This window comes from Diadema setosum, chromosome 21 (genome assembly GCF_964275005.1).
Source record: "Diadema setosum chromosome 21, eeDiaSeto1, whole genome shotgun sequence".
Taxonomy (NCBI): domain Eukaryota; kingdom Metazoa; phylum Echinodermata; class Echinoidea; order Diadematoida; family Diadematidae; genus Diadema; species Diadema setosum.
Window position 1 is genome coordinate 25,964,182 of NC_092705.1, and position 25,448 is coordinate 25,989,629.

General features: G+C 40.0%; 1 protein-coding gene across 1 annotated transcript; it reads left to right on the plus strand.

Annotated features, from left to right (window-relative positions):
- Window positions 1-20,434: 20,434 nt before the first annotated feature.
- Window positions 20,435-23,467, plus strand: LOC140244666 (uncharacterized). Its single transcript, XM_072324286.1, has one exon. The coding sequence runs from the start codon at window positions 20,435-20,437 to the stop codon at window positions 22,847-22,849; it is 2,415 nt and encodes an 804-aa protein (XP_072180387.1). The 3' UTR covers window positions 22,850-23,467.
- The last annotated feature ends 1,981 nt before the right edge of the window (window positions 23,468-25,448 follow it).

A 25,448-nucleotide genomic window follows, 5' to 3' on the forward strand; every position in this document is an offset into this window, starting at 1 on the left:
AGGACTGACTAGATTTCACTTTAGTCAAGCATTGCTGACCAACTTGCATGCTAGTCAAGAGGGGCACAGCCTGCATGGAAAAGCATTTTTATTAGTCAGGCCGGGGAGATGAGGGAAAAAAATTGTCTCACCTCCCTGGTTAGGCGGACCAATTTTAGTTTTCAGTGCAATCAGAAAGGGGAAGGGAAGCGAAAAGAAAGGAAGGTGAATGGGTTTGGAGAAGAAAGGAAAGAGAGGGAGGATGGGGGAGCTAGCTTTATCGGGAGACAGAATATAATGGAGGGGAGATAAATGGATATGGAGAGGGGGAGGGGAAGGGCGAAAACAGAACTAATTCGATCAATTTTCGAGGCTTTGTATTTGCGCACTGCATCGACAGGTTGATGGATGCGAAAGTGCGGAGTCGGGGTCCAGTCCCCCAAAACAGTGCGCAAATATTTAGCGTAACACTTGTCCCTCGTATGTATAGCTTGCAATTTTGGGAGGTTTATAGTCAATAATGTGTGTTCAGCATTTTGAGCTCCGCATGCAAGCGTCATTCGTAATGCATCAATTTTACATTCTTCCTTGTTTTCATCTACAAAACTGGTAAACTAATGCATTTCTTCGAGATGATGCAAAATAACAGACAGAAATAGTATGACATTCCATGGAAGAGGAATGAGGAAGAGAGATTGATAGATTGAAAATACAGCGACGGATAAATAATATTTATAACATATACAGATAATGTAAATGTATAATAAAAATCAATCAAACTATCATTCATCCAATCAATGCAATTGCAATGAAATAAAGAACGAACAACATTAGCATACAATTAGTAAGATATTGAGAAAAGTGTGTGTGTTTGTGTGTCCGTGTGTCACACTTTATGAGTATAATATAGACAGGTAATATGCATTGCGAAACAACAAGTTTATCTTTACAGCTACAATGCCAACTGCTGTCGTTCTTTTTAATTAAAAAAAAATTAAGGTACTTTTAGGTATATTATGAGGCAAAAAGGTCAAGCACTTCATGCTTACATTAATCATCGCTTGTTTTCCTGATATATTGTACTATTGTGATTTTGCAGAGAAAAAAGTACTAAACTTTGATTTAAGTAGAAACATAGTGTATCATAATATATATACGTGCATTTAAAAAATAGATGTAATATCTCTTTCCCATATATATATATATAATATATCAACGGCGTAAATCCATACTGAGGAGTGGGGGGGATGGTCACCATCACCACGATTACAAGCCCATAACCGGACCGGCGCAGCCTTTTTTTTTTCTTTTTTTTTTTTGGGGGGGGGGGAGAAGCTTTGTGCCCCCCCCCCCCCCCACACACACACACACTTTACAGGGATCGGATGCCCCACTCTTTTGCATGAAATATAAAGTGGGAGAAGAGTGGCAGCAACAACATAAAGACTTTTTGTTCTTGTTGCTTTTTTTCAGACGACTTTCGCCGTAAAATCAGACCTTAAAAGTATGAAAACATTTTTTTTTTTTTTTTTTGGGGGGGGGGGGGGATATCTGTGAGAGGGAGCGGAACGACCGAACGGGGGAAGGGTGTGTATGGGGGGGGGGGGGCATCCCTCTCCCACACGAGGAAGATTTTGCATTTTCAGACCTGAAATTCAGCGATCTGGTGCTCACTTGTGGTGAAAATTTTGTTTTCTTTTCTTTAAAAAAACAATAAGAAAATGAAATATTCACAATATATTATTGAATGACAAAATCGTGGTAATTTAGCTCTTGCTGTGCGACATCACTCTGAAGGCCTACTAAATAATGGGGCCTATCATCGGCGTAGACAGGATTTGATCTTAGGAGGAGCGGTTATGTGAGGGAACGAATCAAGCGAGGGGGGAGGGTATAGTAGGGGGGTTTCCCCCTCCTACGGTGAAATCTCTTTGCGTTGAAAATTTTGACATTTTTCAGTCCAAAAACTGCCGTTTGTAGCTATATTCTTCGCTTTGGAAATTAAGGGGGGCACACCAGGCGCAACTGCTGTCAATCACTGGCAGCAACATCAGGAGAATGGCATAGCGATTAAATGCGAGCGAGCGGAGCGAGAGAGCATGAAAATTTTAACATTTTACAGTCTAAAAACTGCCGTTTGTAGCTATACTTTTTCGCTTTGGAAATTAAGGGGGGCCGCATCAGGCGCAACTGCTGGCAATTACTGGCAGCAACATCAGGAGAATGGCATAGCAGTTAAATGCGAGCGAGCGGGGCGAGCGAGCTTGAAAATTTTGACATTTTACAGTCCAAAGACTGCCGTTTGTGGCTGTATTTTTTCGCTTTGGACATTATGGGGGCACACCGGGCTCAACTGCCGGCGATCGGGCAGCAACATCAGAATGGCATAACGATTAAATGCGAGCGAGCGAAGCGAGTGAGCTTGAAAATTTTGATATTTTACAGTCCCACATGTCCTTTGTGGCTGTACTAGTATTTTTTCGCTTTGGAAATTAAGGGGGGCGCACCGGGCGAAAACTGCTGGCAATTACTGGCAGCAACATCAAGAGAATGGCATAATGATTAAATGCGAGCGAGCGAAGCGAATGAGCTTGAAAATTTTGACATTTTCCAGTCCCAAAAACTGTCGTTTGTGGCTGTATTTTTTCGCTTTGGAAATTCAGGGGGCGCACCGGGCAAAAACTGTTGGCAGTTACTGGCAGCAACATCAGGAGAATGGCATAATGATTAAATGCGAGCGAGCTTCAAAATTTTGACATTTGACAGTCCAAAAACTGCCGTTTGTAGCTATATTTTTCGCTTTGGAAATTAAGGGGGCGCACCGGGCGAAAACTGCTGGCAATTACTGGCAGCAACATCAGGAGAATGGAATAATAATCAAATGCGATCGAGCGAAGCGAGCGAGCTTCAAAAATTTGACATTTTACATTCCCCAAACTGCCGTTTGTAGCTATATTTTTCGCTTTGGAAATTAAGGGGGGCGCAACTGCTCACAATCACTGGCAGCAACATCAGGAGAATGGCATAGCGATTAAATGCGAGCGAGCAGAGCGAGCGAGCTTGAAAATTTTGACATTTTACAGTCTAAAAACTGCCGTTTGTAGCTATACTTTTTCGCTTTGGAAATTTAGGGGGCACACCGAGTGCAACTGCCGGCAATTACTGGCAGCAACATCAGGAGAATGGCATAGCGGTTAAATGCGAGCGAGCGGAGCGAGCGAGCTTGAAAATTTTGACATTTTACAGTCCAAAGACTGCCGTTTGTGGCTGTATTTTTTCACTTTGGAAATTAAGGGGGCACACCGGGCGCAACTGCCGGCAATTACTGGCAGCAACATCAGGAGAATGGCATACGTCTAATGCTAGCGAGCGAAGCGAGTGAGCTTGAAAATTTTGACATTTCCAGTCCTAAAAACTGTCGTTTGTAGCTATATTTTCGCTTTGGAAATTAAGGGGGGCGCACCGGGTGCACCTGCTGTCAATCACTGGCAGCAACATCAGGAGAATGGCATAGCGGTTAAATGCGAGCGAGCGGAGCGAGCGAGCTTTAAAATTTTAAAATTTTACACTCCAAAAACTGCCGTTTGTAGCTATATTTTTCGCTTTTGTTTGTCCCAGTTTTATTTGAGAACCATCCCCCCCCCCATCGACGCCTCTATACATATTAGGTTGCTTTTGTTAAGTGAAAGATTTGCTGCACACTCTTTGATAATTATATTAGGGAATATACGTCTATGTCAAAAGTGTACAAAGTTTATCCCTTATCCTGTATAGGTGTATTAGCGGACCTTTTGCATGTTCATGATTGCAATACAACGATCTGGTGCATAGTTCTGGCGATATTTGGACAATTTTCCATTCAGAAAGTTCAAGATTTGTCCTCATCTCGGGAATTGCTTGGGGGATAAATGATTTGTCTGTCTAAACACTTCCTTTGGGGCGGGGCAAATGCCCCTTTGCCCCCCCCCCCCCCCCCCCATAGATTCGACGTCCCCGATCTTCCCTTGGTATGCCCATAGATGTATCCTGACTGAGTCATCAGTCACTGTCGTTTCTCAGGAATGATTCAGGAAATGGAGGGGATTCAATTATGGCGATAAAGTTGTTGTTATTGTTTGTTTGTATGTTTTCGTACATATTTTGCAGATGGTCCCCAGTTACTCGCGTCATAGCATGTTTACATGTAGACCTACACTATTTGACGTTGTCAACGCCTGATCGAGCCATACCTTACAGTGTATGTCGATGTTACTTACTTCGCGAGCGAGCGCTTGAGAAAATTATACATTTTCCTACAAGATAGAATACTGTTCAGCTCTGTTACCTGTCTGAAGGCCGGCGTACAAACGTCATGCAATATGCCAAAATTGATACAATCACATTTCTGCTTCCTCCATTTTTTCCCCTCAAAATTCAGGGGGGATGATTGTACAGGCCATCCCCCCCTCCTCCATTTCAGGGGGGGATATATCCCCCCCATCCCCCCCCCCCCGGGATTTACGCCCATGATATATATATATATATATATATATATATATATATATATATATATATATATATCATAAACTATATCACAATGATGTTTATCAAACTCACAAACTAACAATTAAGAGAAGCAGGAAAAAGAAAAGGTATACTAAATGTATCTAGATCACTCTTTCGTTGATTTGTGTAATTAAAAAATGCTGATGCAAATCACATTATCATCATCCTTTCGACTTGTATCACTATGATCTTCTATCCTTCTTACAGCACTGTGACCACTATACACATGACAGTGAATCTATGCTATAACTTTGAAAAACAGAAATGATTTTCAAAGATGCGGGCCAAAGACACAGCTAGTACATGATTCTTTTCGTGTAACAGCATTTGCTTTATGAAAATGAACATGATATCATTTTTTTAACTTTATTTCTCACACAACCAGTCTCTGTTTACCGCCCATACATCATAACAAAGTAATGGCGAGAACCATCGATACTCATTAAAATACCGCCGTTATAATATTATACTGACATTTCATGCACTGCAACTGAAACGGAGAGAGGAATTAAAAATAAAACGCGATGGGCGTTGCTAGGGACAAATATAATACCCGCCAAATGAATTATGTGTCTCTCGCCCGCTCATCAATAATTCTAGTTAATAAGTTGCTGCGCACACAATCTCCCACACACACACACACACATCCACACACATTAACATCTTCTACGATACCTCTGCAGACGAGCTTGAGCGCAGGCGCTAGGCGCGCACACAGATACCAACCTATTTACCAGTGAGAGTCAACTGCGGCGCCACACAACCACTGAGCTCCAAAACGGCGTGTGGCGTTATCCTGTCCTCACTGTAATTCTTTACTTCAGTCCGCGGGTGGTGTTCCGCACTGTTCGGACCTGCTACGATATTTGACGATGCTGTTGGTAATAACGCTTGAGCCGACTGGATTGGCCTCGGTCATCAATTCCGGAATTGCTTTTTCCTGGTAAAATGAAGCGTACGTTCCGCTGTTGACGCATGATGGCACTCGCAGACAGTAAGTATGCGTAACGATTTTTAAAATGCACAATTTTGATTGAAAAACCGACAACGATTTTGGTTATGTTGTGCAGACTGAATTGCAGTTTCTTGTCATTTGGAAAAATTAGTCCAGTAGAGGATCTACGCATCAACTGCATTTTTTGTGGTTCTACTTGAGCGCGACGAAAGGAACCATCAGAGGATTCTTAGATATGTCTAAACCAATGCCTGCTAGTCGTTACGTGAATATCGTCAATAGTTTTCAAAACTGCAGATTTTCTACCCGCTATCTCTGTAAGTCCTTCCTGGAACAGGATTTACGCTGGAACATTTTTATTTGTACAATGTAATTTGTCACTTTGAATTGTGATAATGAGTCGTAGATGGAATGTTACAGGGGCAGTGCTGAGATTACTAATAATTTCGGCATTTGTAAATGCCTATATTTACAACTTCATGAGGATTTTGTCTTTAATCTTTCTCATCTTTACCTTATAGTGTTGGTCTCCATCGCACAAATTTCGGATGTCTGTGATGCTTCTATAGAATTAAAATTAAAAGTTAGTGTCTCCTTATTTCAGCATCATCCTAAGACGCAGAGCAACCCTGCACAGCCTTCCCCCATTAAGTCTTGAGATAATTTTGGTGCAAAAATTAGCATCCTGTCCTCATTAGGCTATATTGGAAACTCCAAATTTCACTGCGTATCTTAGAACAAGCTCGAACAGATTTGATGCATCAAATCCGCACAAAATCGGGAAAAAATTGGGAGAGAAAGTGAACGCTGGACTTCTTCATGTTGTCGGTTATAAATTCAGTGGTGTAAAGGCTTTTCATAATTCTACAACAAAGAGAAAGACTCGTTAATGACCAAAATAGGGTTTAGTCCTTTTTTTTTCCAAGTTTTTATTCGAGCTCATGAGGTACTTATATCGGCTGGTAGAAAAAAAAATAACGTGAGGACACTTAAAAGTAATTACAAATTCAGAAATTAAACCACAGGAGAAAAAAAAAAGCCAAAAAAAAAGAGTGTTTGTAAGCTAAAATGACATCTCCAAGTGTGCCGAAAATCGGGAGAAAGATTTTTATCACTTGTAGTGTCTGAGAGGAGGTAAGAATGGCAACAGGTATAGTGAATCAGAGACCAAACAAACTCAGACATCATACAGTCAAAAAGAGCTAAAACTTCAAAAACGAATATTCACAGAAGTTCAACCTTGGGTCACAGAAGAAAGGCACTGGAATGTAAACAACACAGGAAGCGAGCCTTTCGTTTTGTGTGACCATTCGCGATGTATCATACAAGCAATGAAAATAGAAAAAGCGTGACCAGACCCCGAAGACAACTGGCCGTCTAATCAACATTTGATTTGTGTATCGTTTTTCTTCCTTAAAATGGCGCCAAATTGAAAATGCAGTTGCTTCATGCGCAAAAATCCAAAGAAGCAACCAAACAAACTAACAATAAATAAATCGCTTCGTATTTGGATAGATACAGAATTATATTTGTCATCTGTGGTTTAGCAGAAAATGATCTTGTTCATGTTCTTTTGTTTGTTTGTTTGTTTGTTGTTTCTCCGAGCAAAAACAAGCTAGTCTTCATAAATAACTTGTATTGCTTCGTCAAACTCTCTTGGCCTCTTCCGTCTCTGTAGAGGTACAAAAATGTTGTATAACCTTTATGATTTACCGAAGAGAAGAATCTTGTTCGTCTTCAGCTTTACACAGATAGAAAGAGAGCAGGACAACCTAGGAAAACAGTTTGATAAACTTTGACCATGTGATATTTCACGTGTAGAGCGCAATACAATACTTGTGCCTTGAGCCTTGAAGGAGTGATATAATCCCAGGCTCCAGCCGTATTTCAGAATAGGTAAAGAAACAATTATTTTCATCTTATTTCATTCCATTTGCTTCACTTCAGCAACGTTTTCTTAAATGGAAATGATTAAAGTTGTTTTCCGTAGTACATTATGATTGTAGCAATAATCGTAGCAAACAGATGACAATACTAACTTACATACTGATTGGTAAAAAGGTAATTCTCATCAAAGCAACGTATCAACACTAAGAACTATCGTTTGAATCCTTCAGTTTCATAGAAACACTCATAGATGAAAGTAAACAAATTTAGCGGACATTTCTTCATGGCGTCGATGAAAGGTGCTCGGTGACTGTATAATTATGTGCCTTTTATAGAAATGTTGCAACTTTTGTCTATATCTGAATGCACACTGTCCATTCTGACATAAGAAATATTTTTACTTCTGGAACAATGAAGGGGAATTTACCCCAAATATACACGTAAATTGAGTGAATGTCGCAATATTAGTAGAACACATCAATGAAAGTTTGAGGAAATTTGGACAATCCGTTCACAAGGACCGCTGCATCAGAAGACCACTACAGGCCATGACATCACATTATTATGTACCATACGAGCTAAAAAGAAAATACAGCTGTATAAAGAAAATTCCACAAAATATTATTTCATATGAAAATTACGCATTCTCTGGATTTGTTACATTATTATGTCAAGGGTAATATCGTTCCCCCTCGTTTCTGAAAGAGGCAAGTCGGATGCTCTTTCATTATGCTAGAAAAGTGTAAAAAAAAATGCAATTTTCTTACTTTTTTTTGTATGGTAGTGCATAATAATGTAACTCAGTGTTATGATCCATAGTAGTCTTCTGATCCAGCAGTCTCATCACCATAACTTTAAAAATTCACAACTTTTGAACGGATCGTAAGATTTCCTCAAACTTTCAGTGATGTATTCTACTAATATTGCTCCATTCACTCAATCAACGTGTACTTGGGGGTTTTATTCTTCTTTGATTTAAGGAAAATGACTCCGTCTTGTATGTCTCTGTATTTTGTCTATCCCAATAGAGAGAGAGAGAGGGAGAGAGAGAGAGAGAGAGAGAGAGAGGAAATGTCATGTCTGCTTGTTTCATCATTCCCTGAAATCGCGCGCAAATCTCTACGCAGTATAGACAGTGCATAATTTCTGTCCGAAACCAAGGATACAGTCATATATCATGCAAAGGAGAGATCGATATTTCACAGAAAGTGACTTGCTACTTTTCATCATGGCTCCCGCCAAATAATTCATGTCAGTTGAGTAATAGAGCAGCAGCACATGACAGATATCAACTCATGCACATTAAGGTAAAACAGTGTCGGGAAACACAACCACCCCCCCCCCATCTTTTTTTTTTTTTTTTTTCCGGGCGCATTTAAAACAATTCTTACGTAGGAGCATAAGGCAAATTGCACTATGTGGCATAATGCACGACGCGTCACAATCAATAATGTCGTGAGTTACTATGGAAACATTTACTCATGGATATATAGCAAGGAAGCACTTTTATCCCGCATTATGTCCGGTTAATTGTGCAGCTTTTCTTTCGAAATGTGTAAATTGTCAAGGGTTGATAAGGGATGAGCCAAAAATTGTGTATGTATTAACGTCTTCTTCCAAATACCGTTTGTTTGTTTGTGTTTGTTTTTATTTCCAAAACAATAAAATCATATACAAGATAAACAGTGTGAACATGACATAACTGAAACATGAATCAAGACTGAAGTATCAAAATACAATGAAAACAAGTTGACATGTGACAATGATGATAACATGTAACGGTGGACAGCCCATTTCAGATCTATCAACGTGATAGATCTCTTCTTCCATGGGGTCCAGGATTTATAAACATATAATAACTAACATGTCTTTAATTCATACCAAACATAATATCTAAACCCATATCACAAAACAATCCCTCAAACACCCCCTCCCCCCCCCCCCGACTCATCTTAGATCTCTGGTGACATAGGGTAATATACATATAAACACATACAACATAATTATATATTCATCAATTACTTTCAATTATTGTCCCCGCCGAACGAGTTCGAGCAGGGGCTGATGAAACGGGCTCCGTACGTGTGTGTGTCCGTCCGTGTGTCCGTGTGTCCGTGTGTCCGTCCGTGTGTGCGTCCGTGTGTGATCAAAATGTTCAAAATGCTACTCCTTCGCCATTTCTAACCCGATTTTGATTCTGTTTGCTTTATATGATAGCACTACATGGGAGCTTTGAAACTTCTATACAGAATATCAATTGTGACCTTTGACCTTGACCTTTGACCTATATTGTACATTTTGCTTCAAAATGCTACTCCTTCGCCATTTCTAACCCGATTTTGATTCCGTTTGCTTTATATGATGGCACTAGGTGAGGGCTTCAAAACTTCTACACAGAATTTTGACCTTTGACTTCTTTGACCTTTGACCTTGATTTTTGACCTATATTGTACATTTTGTTACAAAATGCTACTCCTTCGCCATTTCTAACCCGATTTTGATTCCGTTTGCTTTATATGATGGCACTAGGTGAGGGCTTCAAAACTTCTACACAGAATTTTGACCTTTGACTTCTTTGACCTTTGACCTTGATTTTTGACCTATATTGTACATTGCCTACAAAATGCTACTTCTTCGCCATTTCTAACCCGATTTTGATTCCGTTTGCTTTATGTGATGGCACTAGGTGAGGGCTTCAAAACTTCTACACAGAATTTTGACCTTTGACTTCTTTGACCTTTGACCTTGATTTTTGACCTATATTGTACATTTTGCTACAAAATGCTACTCCTTTGCCATTTGTAACCCGATTTCAATTCCGTTTGCTTTAAGTGATGGCACTAGGTGAGGGCTTCAAAACTTCTACACAGAATTTTGACCTTTGACTTCTTTGACCTTTGACCTTGATTTTTTTACCTATATTGTACATTGGCTACAAAATGCTACTCCTTCGCCATTTCTAACCCGATTTCGATTCCGTTTGCTTTATGTGATGGCACTAGGTGAGGGCTTCAAAACTTCTACATAGAATTTTGACCTTTGACTTCTTTGACCTTTGACCTTCATCTTTTTACCTATATTGTACATTTTGCTACTAAATGCTACTTCCGGCGGGGACATATATTACGCACCGCGTAATTTCTACTTTTCCTTGTTCTACTCTTTTACGGTTCAAAATCTACATATACAATTTTTGATTTCTCTATTGAAATCAGTAAGGCTGCTGGACTGTCTAATAGACAAAGGTAGATCATTGTACAATGTACTACCACGATATAAAAATGTACGTTTGCAATTTTGAGAATTGGGTTTCGGTAAAATCAATTTCTCACATTGCCTTAAAGAGTAACCGATTTCTTTGTAAATAAATTTATCACGTAAATAAGTAGGTGCCATTTCATGAAGAATTTTGTACATCATCAAATAAACATGCCTTGTGCTGCGACTTTGTAAAGTTTCTCTCTCCAGATTTATGTTCAGACGACTTGTCGACTTTGAGTATTATCCTGCCTGCTCTGTTTTGTAGTTTCTGTAACGTTTCTACATGGGCTTTGGCTGCTGAGTGCCAGATCATATCACCATAATCAAAATGTGGTAGAATTACGGAATTATACAGTAATTTCATAATTGATTCGTTGACGAATCCTCTCACTCTGCCCAAAGGGGCCCCACATTCTACAAGCTCTGTCTTTTTAGTGGGTCTCTCCATTTTTCGCACTTTAAGCAAAGTTATACATGTACTTCATTTCGATCACTTCTGTTTCTTTTTTACTGCAATGTATAATTACTGTAAGGTTCTAAATTGTTGTACATTCTTTTTGATACATAATATTCTGTTTACCTTATTCTCTGTTGTCAAAAGAAGTGTAACTTATATGTTTTGTCGAAAAATGAAATAAACTTTGAAACTTGAAAACTTGAAAAACTTATCATCTTACTAATCTTTCTACACAATTGCCCAATATGTAAGTCCCATTTTAACTGCGAATCAATGATAATGCCTAGATACTTGAAACTTTCAACTTGAGATTTGTTCTTTATTCTTAAGTTGAGTGTACTATGTTTATGAAGCATATGTTTTGTACCGCTTAACATAGAAACAGTCTTTGAACAGTTTGCTTTCAACTTATTATGATTCATCCACACGCTTAATTTCTGTAATTCTTCATTAAGTACATGTTCTATTTTTGGATCTCTATTTGAAATGTAGATGACAGTGTCGTCTGCATAAAAATTACACGCACAACTGATAAAAGGTTCTCATTGATGCACACGGTCTCGGCGTAATAATAATAATAGATAGTTATGGTCTATGTACAAAAAAAAAAAAAGTGTTGTACACATGTGTACTGTATACGCTGTTATATTTGCTTACAGATTATCTTCGCGAATGTGGAGGATCACGGACATTTTCGCGAGATGTTGTTTTCGCAATTTGACACTGAGGCTATCATAAATGCGCTATTACCCGTGCATCCTTGGGGAAGCTGTCCCTGTGAATAATCTGTTGACCCAAATGACCCAGAGGCATGTGTAAATCGACAAGTCGGGTGCATTGTTATTATTCTCTAGGAAACTGCAGTGATTACACTGGAATGAATTATGCCTTTATTGTTATTATCCTCACTGCTGCTGTCACTTTTATTATCAATGTTATTGTTGTTATAATCATTATTGTTATTATTGTTATTATTATTATTATGATTATAATTATCATTATAATCGTCATCATCATCATAATCATGAATAGTGATGTATTGTAACCATGCCTTGGCATATTATAGGAGCATAAGCATTACTTTTGATGAACGCATGGAGGCGGGAAAATATCATTTCGTGAAAATTCGAATGAAACCGACTGAATATCAAAAACATTATGTACCTTAATTTTGATATCAGAGAGTAGAATAATGTAAATGGTGCGCTACGGGCACTTATAAGTGGCTGGTCACGCCTGAGTGATCAAGACGGCCCTTATCTAGCATTTTATTCATGTGTTTTAATTTACTCATTTTTTGTCCCCGCCGAACGAGTTCGAGCAGGGGACTATGAAACGGGCTCCGTGCGTGTGTGTGTCCATGTGTCCGTGTGTCCGTCTGTACGTCTGTCCGTGTGTGATCAAAATCTTCAATTTGCTACTTCTCTGTTATTTATGAGCCAATTTTGATTCTGTTTGCTTTATATGATAGCACTACATGGGAGCTTTGAAACTTCTACACAGAATTTCAGTTGTGACCTTTGACCTTGACCTTTGACCTATATTGTACATTTTACAAAATGCTACTCTTTCGCCATTTCTAACCCGATTTCGATTCCGTTTGCTTAATGTGATGGCACTAGTTGAGGGCTTCAAAACTTCTACACAGAATGTTGACCTTTGACTTCTTTGACCTTTGACCTTGATTTTTGACCTGTATTGTACATTTTGCTACAAAATGCTACTCCTTCGCCATTTCTAACCCGATGTCGATTCCGTTTGCTTTATGTGATGGCACTAGTTGAGGGCTTCAAAACTTCTACACAGAATTTTGACCTTTGACTTCTTTGACCTTGATTTTTTGACCTGTATTGTACATATTGCTACAAAATGCTACTTCCGGCGGGGACATGTATTACGCACCGCGTAATTTCTACTTTTCCTTGTTTTTTAATAGAGTGAGTGTGAGAAAAGGAAAAACAGACATAAATTTCACTTTGGAAAATTGAGTAAACACTGCTTCCACATAATAGTCATGTTAAAACAGTTACATCTGTCTTGATCCCGCCAGCTATATAGATAATTTGCATTTATAGCAGAAAATTTTGAAGTTGTCGTAACATGCCTAAATCGAGGAACATTTTCTGTTAAGAGAGAACGCTACTCATGGCCCAGATTATGCTCTTATTTTGTCTTTGAAAACAAAGGGACATAAAACGTAGGACCAAATTCAAACGGAGCTTTCTTTACCAGAGATAGCTCAATCATGGTTGTCGGCAGCGGCCCTTATTTACATGGCTGAAGCCAAAATTACATCATTATCATATTGTAATATATCAAATGTAGGAGCGTTGTCGCTGCAAAACCAAGCTTCAACCACTACAGACATGAGGGAAAACTCCTTCATTGCTATTCCCAGAATTTTGTCCACCCCGACTGGTCATCACATCCTGTGGTCAGTTTACACACCCTACCTCCCTAGGAGCCTAACCTCTCCCATAAACATTTCTGGATAACTTGTCTCCCCATTGTCTACCAGTGCTAAGTTTCTCCCCCATCATCCCCATCATGTAAAATGTGAGTCACTGGTGTCAGTGACCCATGGATTGACAGTGGTCACTATTAACCTACACCTTTATTTTATTATAATTTGAATCCCTCTATTTTGAATATTTGAATATTATCTAGATTAAGCCCCTCCTTCTAGTATACATGTAATATAAAAGTGACCATGTGCTTTGAAAAAGGAGTTCTCTCTTTCACCCTCTTCGGGTATAGACACAAAGCGTTGGTCTCCCTTGTCATCCCTCTTTAGGGGCAATATATGGCCGTTTGATGGGGAGTACCTATTACACATGTTATACCAAATATTGAATCTTGTATCCTCGCCTGGAATATTATTCCTATGACTAAATAAAGAGCCTGGATTTGGATGCTTATATGAACTGGTCTCTTGGTCTCTTCTGTGTGCTGTCGAGAAACATTGCCAATGTAACACCGCCAATCGTACGCCATCGAAGAATAACATCAACTACAAAACAAAGGTGTTACAATATCATAGTCCACTCTAAGAAAAATGGGTTCAACTTTGCACCTGTATACCACGTGTGACACTATAGCACCTTTACGGGTGCAACTTTGTACCTTTCAGACCAATGAGCCCGTTTAGAAGTGCAAAGTTGCACTCGTAAAGGTGCACTGTGTCACACGTGAAGGTGCAAAGTTGAACAAATTCTTCTTAGAGTGTATAGGTGAATGAATCTTCTGGCACTTTCGTGATCTAAGGTCCGCGATATTTCGTTGAAACAATACGTTTCCAAGGAACTCGATTTTCCAGCTCCTCGAATTGTAATGCTTTAGACTTTATGTAGGTCATTGCCGCGACAAAGAGGGACCGGAAGTTGAGCCCTGCGAAGCAATCGAAGAAAATGTAACGTGTTCTTGAAATATACTCTCTTCATCTACTTTACTGGGATGCGGATATATGAGTGCAATCATAATAATGGCCTGAATAGAGATCCGTATAGAAACACACGGGACTGCCATCTTTCAGTGGTATTAGTTGCTTACGTGCCTGAAGGATTAGGCTAATGAATTAGCTCATGTCAAAGCCATGGTATAATGCTATGCAGCTGTGACAAAATACATATATCATCGTCACGTTGTTAAACAGGTAGACAGGTAGAGGCGAAAACATACAAGGCCAGCTATCATTAGGTGATTGAATCACACGAGGTGTCAATAAATTGAAGTGTGCTAGAGCAGTGGCATTTAATTTATTGTTCATCTCATTTCACGCGAGCACTTCAAGGCAGCAAAAATAAACGGAAGATAACAGACGTTAATGGGAATTAACTTTCCACGTGCTGCATATACTTCATTTTAATTGTTCTAACAGTGCTGGTAATGAGGATAAGAATGAATAAAAAAAAATCATGTTAAATATAATCATGATGGTAATGATTAAGCCTAAACACAAAACACATAAACCACCATATTCGCTATGGCCATACCTCCAGTCCCAGTACTGTTACTAGATTATTCTTCCCAAAGCAGAATAAAAGTTAATGTATAATTCCGTGAAAGATATTAGGACATCTTTGTGTTCTACCTATGAATTATCCTTTATCATTACTTGTTTGTTCAAATTTCCACCAAAACATTACACACGTAAAAGGAGAGTATGGTTTAAGATCGATCCAGGGAATAAGACAAAGTCATGTCGGTGTCATAGAGCGTGTTTATACAGAGAAGCAAAATACGCACTCATGCCGGCTCATGCCGGCTCATGCTGGCTCATGCGAGAGGACCTCTCGAATTTTGCTCTGTATAAACACGGCGTATGCCGGCATACGCCGCCAAATGCAGGCTCATGCGAGAGGTTCCGTCCGCCACCTTTTGAGGTGGCCGATGCGAGAGGAGCCTCGCGTATTTTGCTGTGTGTTTATAGAGACGACCGAAATTCGAGAGGTAACCGGAAAGCGTGTATTTTAATATCTGTCATGATCGAACCACGTCTTCTCCTTCTTACTGAAAAACTGGATGTCAATTGATCATTTGGCCGGGTGGTTGTCAAGAGGAACGTTACAAGAATGACCTTCAAGCTTGGTGGTCCTGATGACTTTGCCGGTGCCATCTTGCTTTTTTTCATTTTTTCCCATCATGCAATAAACTGCACTGCGAACGTGACCTATGCTTGACCCCAAAATTCGAGAGGTCCGGTTCAGCTGAGGTAGGTCCGCTCGCATCGGCTCGCATGAGCCGGTATTTTGACTTCTGTATAAACACGAGAAATAAGCGCTCATGCGGGAGATAAAATACCGGCTCATGCGCGCCGATGCGAGAGGCTCCTGTATAAACACGCACATAGACGGCCGAAACCTTTGTACTCGTCACTAGATTTTTAAAAGTATAGTTTATGAAGGTGCAATATCATACTAATATAACATGCACTTTCTGCAACAGCACCTGGGTGTCCACCATTCGGCAGCGAGTATCTTGTGATCATAGAGACAATAGTAATGATGGTAATGATGATGATAATAATAATAATAATAATAATAATAATATCATTATTATTATTATCATTATCATTGTTATTATTATTATCTCTATCTTCACAAGATATCTCTTGGAGATTGATATCACGTCAAGTTCCATCCTGGAACCTTAGTTTATTATTATTATTATTATTATTATTATTATTATTATTATTATTATTATTATTATTATTATTATCATTGTTATTATTATTATTATTATTAATAGCCTATGGCCTTCATTATCCAGGGTAGCCTCTTCACTGTTGCCACTACCATAGGGTCCTGTCATTATTACTGGTGCTAGGTGGCCATTTAGGGTTGAGAGGGACATAATCATAGTGGGTGAAACATCCTGTCCAAGGACGTAGGCTCTTGACAGTATTAGACCTTGTGACCTCCGATTGAAAGTCAAGACTCTCGTACAATAGGGTAATACTGATCTGCCATCATTTTGGCCCCTATCATCACCTAATGTCTTTCTCTTTTTTTTGCCTCTTTTTGTCTTTTTTTTTTTTCGCTTTTTCAAATCATGGCTACTATCGATAGCAAATTAATGGCAGGTGAATTTTAACATTGACACCTCAGTTCAGTTAAACGAGTAAAATGAGAGCTTAAGGAATTGATTTCACCTGTTTTCTTGCTCGGTCATCCCTACAGCTGGATTTTGTTTGCATTTCTAAGTTGTATACCAGCGTCGTTGAGAGAATTTTGGTTGCTAGGGATATCCTAAGAGACGCGGGAATGCACAAACTCGAAACTATCGGGAAGTCAGTTTCTTGAAGACCAAGCTTCATGTGTTTTATACTCGCCAGGAATACGTGTAGATGGCAGACGATAATCAATAATGTAAGGTTGCCTTTGGCAAAAAAAAAAAAAAAAATATCGACCTATTTCAATGTAAAGGTCACACTTTGCTATCCGTAATCTTGAGCACCCATAGTCAACCATGACAAGACGCAGTTGAGTACGAGATCCGGCGCTAGTTAGAATATCCCATTTTGACGTCACTTTCTGGCCCTACTATCGAGTATAGATGTACTTTTATAGTACATCTATACTCGAAGGAGGGGCTTAATCTGTGACATTCAAATATTCAAAATAGAGGGATTCAGATTATAATAAAACAAAGGAGTAGGTTAGTAATGACCACTGTCAATCCATGGGTCACTGACACCAGTGACTCACATTTTACATGATGGGGATGATGGGGGAGAAACTTAGCACTGGTAGACAATGGGGAGACAAGTTATCCAGAAATGTTTATGGGAGAGGTTAGGCTCCTAGGGAGGTAGGGTGTGTAAACTGACCACAGGATGTGATGACCAGTCGGGGTGGACAAAATTCTGGGAATAGCAATGAAGGAGTTTTCCCTCATGTCTGTAGTGGTTGAAGCTTGGTTTTGCAGCGACAACGCTCCTACATTTGATATATTACAATATGATAATGATGTAATTTTGGCTTCAGCCATGTAAATAAGGGCCGCTGCCGACAACCATGATTGAGCTATCTATGATAAAGAAAACTCCGTTTGATTTTGGCCCTACGTTTTATGTCCCTTTGTTTTCAAAGACAAAATAAGAGCATAATCTGGGCCATGAGTAGCGTTCTCTCTTAACAGAAAATGTTCGCGATTTAGGCATTTTACGACATCTTCAAAATTTTCTGCTATAAATGCAAATTATCTATATAGCTTGCAGATCAAGACAGATGTAACTGTTTTAACATGACTATTATGTGGAAGCAGTGTTTACTCAATTTTCCAAAGTGAAATTCATGTCTGTTTTTTCTTTTCTCACACTCACTCTATTAAAAAACAAGGAAAAGTAGAAATTACGCGGTGCGTAATACATGTCCCCGCCGGAAGTAGCATTTTGTAGCAAAATGTACAATACAGGTAAAAAAATCAAGGTCAAAGGTCAAAGAAGTCAAAGGTCAAAATTCTGTGTAGAAGTTTTGAAGCCCTCAACTAGTGCCATCACATAAAGCAGACGGAATCGAAATCGGGTCAGAAATGGCGAAGGAGTAGCATTTTGTAGCAAAATGTACAATACAGGTCAAAAAATCAAGGTCAAAGGTCAAAGAAGTCAAAGGTCAAAAAGGTCAAAAAAGGTCAAAAGATCCGGCGCTAGTTAGAATATCCCATTTTGACGTCACTTTCTGGCCCTACTAACAGCTTTGTGACTCTGTCAGTAATGTCAAAATGCATCTCTTCTCGACTTCATTATCAGACTTGTCATATAGCTCCCAAGAAAAATACTGATATAGATGGAAATTAAATGTCATGTAGGTAAGCAGACGCGATACTGCATTTTATGGGGATTTCTCAAAGGGAATGTTGCCTTGGTTACTCAATGGAAGATTCATGGAAGGTAGTTTTAATTTATGATTATTCGAGATATAAAAGTCATTTTAGACAGAGCACTCGCGCTATTCCTAAAATTTACAGTCAAGATTAATGTTTGATACTGTTTGCGTGTATCTGTGTGTGTATGTGTGTGTGTGTGTGTGTGTGTGTGTGTGTGTGAATATGTGTATGTCAGTTCTTTGCGTACGGCTCATTGGTTCATGCGTTTGTTCTCTGCTGTTGTTAGTGAATCAGGAATTTCATGCTGGAACTTAAAGCTTTAACACAACAATTTAATCAAGAAAACCGGAGCATAGATAAACAGGGATGTATTCTTGCGCTTTCCAACAACTCCAATAATATATCTCCTCCGATTGCTACTAGTATATGGGCCTCTGCTATACTCAAGCTGCGTTCAACCTTGCTTTTTTATCTTGTGAATTCATCCCTCGGACTGTTTGGCTATTGTAGTCACGTTGTTACTGTAATTGGTTCCCTATATGCTTGTCACTACCTGGGCGCGCTCATGCGTGGTCCTTCTCGATGAAATTGGTGTTCAGAGTAACCAGAAACTGGGATGAGAAGGCAGATATATCACTCTTTAGATCAGCGTGATCATGCTAATAGATTAGATTTCCGCTGGCTCTCCATAATAGTTTGTAATTTCGGAAATCCTTTTATGCGTCTGCTCGCGCATTTTGTTTGAGTTAACATGGATGATAAAAGTCATGTTATGCTACGGATGGATTATTTTACATCATCATGATAGCTAGTAGCACTTCGAGAGCGCAAACATTCGCCAGGGATGGAGGACCACTGATATCAAAGAACTGTGCACGAACACTTGAAAAAATATCCTGAATGAGGATCATCATCATCATTATCATGATAATAATAATCATTATGTAATGATAAATTAGTTTTCGCTAAGGGTAGCCTCTTCAGTGTTGCCACTGCTCTACCAGAGGGCCCTGTTATCATTACCGTAGAATTGCCAGGTACCCATTTATAAATATGGGTCGAGAGGGACATTGGGTAAAAACATCTTGCCTAAGGATGTTGGCATTGGGCTGAATTCCGACTGAAAATTAGGAGTCCTATCCACTCTGCCCTCTAGCCCTCATATCATCATGATGTGGATCACAATTTTTAAAAACAAAAATCGCCAGTTGCTGTTACCACAATAGACTTATCCGTCCATAACGTTTTCGAATATTTCTAGCAGACATACAAAGAACAAAACAAAGGAACAAACAATTATTTAATGCCTGCCCAAGCATAACCTCCTTGGCAGAGGTTAAAGTAGTAAGACGATATTCAAAGGGATATGTCAGACTAGTTTAAAGTTAATCTGATAAGACAGAGTACAATTTATTCGCACAACAGCGAAAGTTTGATCAAAATCATACAAAATATATTAAGTTATGGAAATGCGAAGGTTCGCTTATTTTCATAAAACCCCTACTACTTGAAGAGTCAATATATCATGAATATGCAAATTAATGGGTTGATGATGTCATCGTCTCACAAAATGCCATATTGCCGTATAGTTTTTACACAAAATCTTGAAGATTCCAGTTCATTTGTTCAAACACAATCACATATTCTTATCAATTGTTTGACAACTGTTTTGTAAAAAAAAAAAAAGAATAGTGAAATTTCACAAGAGACATTCTCAATAATCTAATTTTTACACCTCGAGCACTCAAGTTTTTTGTTTTAAATTTTTCGATTGAAAGTCATGCGAATAATCGATACGTTGAGGCATCTGAATTCCTTCTCGCAGGCAAAAAAAAAAAAATCAACTATACAATGCCAAGAAATGGTGAATCCCACTTCGTCTGTATTTTATCATTTCTCTCTCTTGACTTTTGCTTTCTTCTTCCAGATTCTCGGTCGGCTGTTAGAGTGATATTTACCTCCCCGCCGTGATAGCGCTCATCAGCAGGAACCAAAAGAGAATAGTTGCGGACAGCTGGGAAAGAATGGCGGACAAAGCTCTAAACGCGAAGGAGCGCGATCTCATTCGTACCATCGGTAATGAGGACGTGGATGCTGTACGTCGACTCATCGAGGAAGACGGCGTTGGCGTCAACATCCAGGACTCCCTGCAGCGAACACCGATACTGAGGGCGTGCTTTGTTAGCGATAAGGCCAAGCGGATGGCCATCGGTCAACTCCTGATCGACAAGGGAGCCGACGTCAACCTGGCGGAGCGGCATGGTCGGACAGCGCTGATGACGGCGTGTATGGAAGACGAGAAAGAGGACATGGTCGCCATGATTATGGGCACCGACAACGTCGACGCCAACCGGCAGGACGAGGAAGGCAACACGGCGCTCATGCACGCGGTCATGATCGACAACGTGGCTGCCGTGCAGGTGCTGCTGTCGGATGACTTTAAGAGCAAGATCAACTGCGACATGAAAAACTTCCAGGATCACACACCGTTGTTTGTTGCCGCCAAGCAGCAGAGCACCGAAATCTGCGAGCTGCTTGTCCGTGAGGGCGGGGCGCAACATGAGGAGATCCCATCCTACCTAAAGCAAAACCTACCGGAGGAGTGCCAAGAGAAGAAGCAAGGGAAGGCTACTTGGGATAGCCTGTTTAAAAACTATCGCGAGAATTCCCTAGAAGCAAATATTGTGCAGCGCTCAGCAATGCAGTGGAAAAACAAGCAGAAGAAAAAGAAAAAACCCGACCAGAAGAACGGAAAGAAAGCAGCACCCAAGGTTGAAGATCGTAAGTCCGGCGCAGTGCCGCAAAAGAAAGAAAAAACCCAGAAGGAGAATGTTGAACCACCTCCAAAAGTCAAGAGTACTCCTGCAGAAGTCAAGAATGCTCCTCCAGAAGTCAATAATACTCCTGCAGATCAAGACAAGGAAGAAAAAAGTAACAAGACAATGAATGAAACTCAGCTGTTTTTTAAAGTAGATGTCGAAGGCCAGGAACGCCGGAAATCCACTCGTCGCAGGTCTGGAGGTGAAGAACTCGTGGATGACGAAAAAAAGGAGGAGAGGCGATCTTCCTCGGCAGCCAATGCCCCAAGGTCGTCCACTCAGGACAAGGCACCACCGTTTCGTGCCGAAGATAGTGACAGGACTACATCAAAGGTTTCAACGGAATCGCAAAGACTAGATGATGACAGGACTATGTCAAAGGCTTCTAGGAACTCACAAAGACAAGATAACGACAGGACTGCGGCAAAAGCTTCAAAGGACTCACAAAACCGTGACGATACGAAATCAAACTCGTCTAGAGAGTCTACAGAAATTAAAGAACCGGGAAAAGAAGAATCTTCGAACACCTCCACCACGCAATCGACGGCGAGTAAATCCCGAAAACGTGACAGCGTTACGTCTAACTCTTCCAAAGAATCCAGGGAATCTAGAAGATCGAGTGAAGAGGAAGTAAAGCAACATGAGCAGACTAACCAATCGCGGCAAATAGTGGAGGAAGAGGTGATCGTAGCTTCACGTGTTTCTGAAGTACAGCAGGTGGCAGTTAAAAGTGATCGTCAAGAACCGCGAAAAGAATCCAGCAGAATCTCCACTGCAAAGTCGGTGACCACACAAGAAACGGTGGAGACAAAAGGTCAGAAGAAAGAAAGCTCTGCGACCTCATCCAAATCGACAAGGAGAGTAGAGGAGTCGGAAACACGCACAGAGATTAGCAAGGAGGAGGGAAGAAAAACAGCTTCTCCGAAAAACGAAAAACGTATTGACAAAGTCTCTGAAACCCCGCGAAGAGATGCAGAAACTGAACGAAATGTTGCGCAATCCGCAAGCACAAAAGAATCTACGGAACAGGTAAAATCCGAACCATCTGGACGTGTTAATGACTCAAGGCAATCAGTGAAGACTCATGGCACCGAGAAATCATCTGTGTCATTAAGAAGCAACGACACTTCTACCAAGAGGAAGGCCAGTCCGACATCGCTAGGGGAGGAGTTCCTGAGACCAACCACGACGAAGAGCACGAAGTCGGTGCGGTCGAACAAGAGCAGGTCCAGCGACGGCGACGCGGCGTCGCTGGCCCCTACGGAATCGTCCGTGAAGCGCGGAGCTTGGATCAGACCTCCTCCCGACATGATACGGCTGCAGGAGGAGGCCGACGAGAAGGCATCGCTCAGCGGCAAGGTCAGCAAGAAGGTCAAGATCAAGAAGGAAGACCAACCCGTCTACGAGACCAGGTCCGGTCGAATAATCCGTCCCAATGTTTGCTCCGATCCGCAGTACTTGCAGATCCAAGCGGCGAAGCTCAAGGTCGCCGTCGACGACAAACCGGAAAAGCCCCGAGAACAATCGTCGGGTCGAATGGATGCGCCGTCTTTCGAAAAGCCCAGACGCAAAAAGAAAGCGAAACGGAAACAAGAACCAAAGGGAGAGAATATATCATAAAAAGAACTGGTGGACACATGTAAAGACGATGGTGAGAAAGACAAAAGAGGCTAAAATCATATAAACATTAAGATGGTAAAGTGTCGCATTTGCAATCCCCTATAACAACTGATTGCTTGCTGTTGTGTCATGCGTACGCAAGTAGTGAAACGTTAAACCACATCCATTTAGTTTGGCCCTGAATGACTGTCGACGACTACATATCTCAATTCGCTCTTTATGTGATTATCGCAGAAGACGTAAACATGTTCTGTGCCTCTGAGGTGTCTCACAATCCTGCTTGCAGTGCTTCAACCGTCCTACAATTGTTACTCGCACAGACCAAACGACATCAAAGGAACTGCGTCGATTCATTGAAGACATGGTGATGTTTATAGTAGCAGAAATGTGTACATGTAATTTGTGTTATCAATGCAGAATACCATTTTATTTTTATTCATTTTATTTTCCCCCTTGTGACAAAAATAAGCAAAGGAAGCTGCATTATATTTAGCAAATGAAGTATTCCTGGGAGCATTGTTTTTGGTCATGCTTGGAATCGGAGGAGGTTGACGACTTCTATAAATAGAATATTCTGATGAGATCATATTTTTTTAAGGGTCGTGTGCAAATTTAAAAAAGAAGATAATTTTAAGGTACTGTTTACCATTGGGAGCAGTGATTTCAAAAATGTTCGAGATATTACATTGATGCATATGTGCAGGTAAGTTGAATCACAAAACATCCTACCATATAAAAATTTTGCAATAAAACCTAAGATATGACTATTTTTCTCAATGAACCATAACTGTAGACGGTTTAGTCTAGAAACATTTTTGTTATAACTATTGTTCACATTTTGTATATTGAGCAATACTTAACATTGATTATACTGATTCAAATCCTTACATGGGTTGTTTATATCCCTTACTCACATTTAAGAGCTATTTTGAAGCACTAAAGCTTGGTTTTTTGTTTCATCTGCAAATGGTAAATTATGACTTTAACAAAAGCGACCGTCACGTATGTCGGAGAATGCGTAATAGGTTTGATAGTAATCTTCAAACTTCGGCTTACGACAAAAAAAAAAAACAAAAAAAAAACAAAAACTGGAATGGGGGGGGGGGGGACGCTGTCGCTGACTTTTGCAAGCATTTTAGCAAAAGCCTTCAGTGCGCATCCTTTACCTTCCACCCAGTTCGATCATCGTCATCTAAAATGATGCGTAGGCCTGTTACCCGATGAATTCAAATCTATGGCTAATTTTCCCTTAGGGACTAAATATTGATCTCATCAATTCTCCCGTTCCTTTGAGATAGCTATCAAAAATCTGGTATCCAGCTGCATGGGCTGCAAATAAGTGGCTACCACTAATTGCAGACTGCAATTAGTGGTAGCCACGTCGGGCAAGTCTCGGGCAAGCTCTTTGGTTTTCGGGGAAAAACCTTTGTAACCAAAAAAAAAAAAATCCATAAGATTTGAATATAATTAGTAAACTCTTTCAATTAAAGGGATAGTACAGTATTGGTGGAGATGAGAAATGGGCCTTTAACTTTTTGCGAGATACCAAGAAAACACTTACGAAATAGTACAGAGCATGCCATTTTAAGAGGCATTCAAAGTTTATTTGATGAAAATCGGGTTGGAATGACTGAAACATCCAAAAACAAAGTAAAACAAAGCAATCATAATAAAGTGTAGGTCCCACACTTATTAGAATGGCTCTGTTTTGGATATCTCAGCCATTTCAAAACCAATTTTCATCAAATAGACATTGAATTCCTCATGGAATTACATCCTCTTTCATGTTTCATTAGAGGTTTCTCATTATCTCACCAAAAATGTAAGAAACCTGAAATTAGGACTCAACCATAACTATACGACCCCCTAAGTTCAGTTCAATTCAATTCAGTTCAATTCAATTCAGTTCAATTCAATTCAATGTTAAGAGAGTCGCATCATTTGCAGGCATTGGAATGAGAGCACTGTATGGGAGGCAGGCATTTGAATGGGTGTCGAAATGGGGACATTACATAACTATCACTAGGCTATATAGAGATGCCCTGCTCCCCAGATTTGCAGCTGTAAACCATTTTGAAATACCATGTTTTCTGCTGCCAGTGCGAGCGTCGGAGAAAGGGCTTCGGCATGCCAAGTATCTCTTCGCCGAGAGGACATACCCGATGGTTTGATTTGCTCACGTAACATGATATTCATTATTCAGTCGCAAAATTATTATTCCCATATCGTCTGTGTGCTTTCATATTAGCCATTACCGCAACAATCTTCGGACAAAATTTGTGTTTTATGGAGCCATGCCGCAGATGATTAAGTATGAAATTAATGTTCGACAGAAGAAAAAACAATTGTCAGATTGGGATTTATTTCCATCATCAACAAAAATAGTACATAAAAGTATGCATTTGTCGGTTCATGTTAGTGAGCAATCTGAAAAAAAGTCTCCACCTTCAGGTAATGCATACGAGACAAAAGATAACTTGGAAGGGAGGAAAGACATGAATCCATTACCTAAATCGGCGACCAATTTTTGTAGATTATCTAGAAAAACACATCAAGATTGCATCCTTCGCTCCGACGTTTTGTGTTCGGTATCCATTGG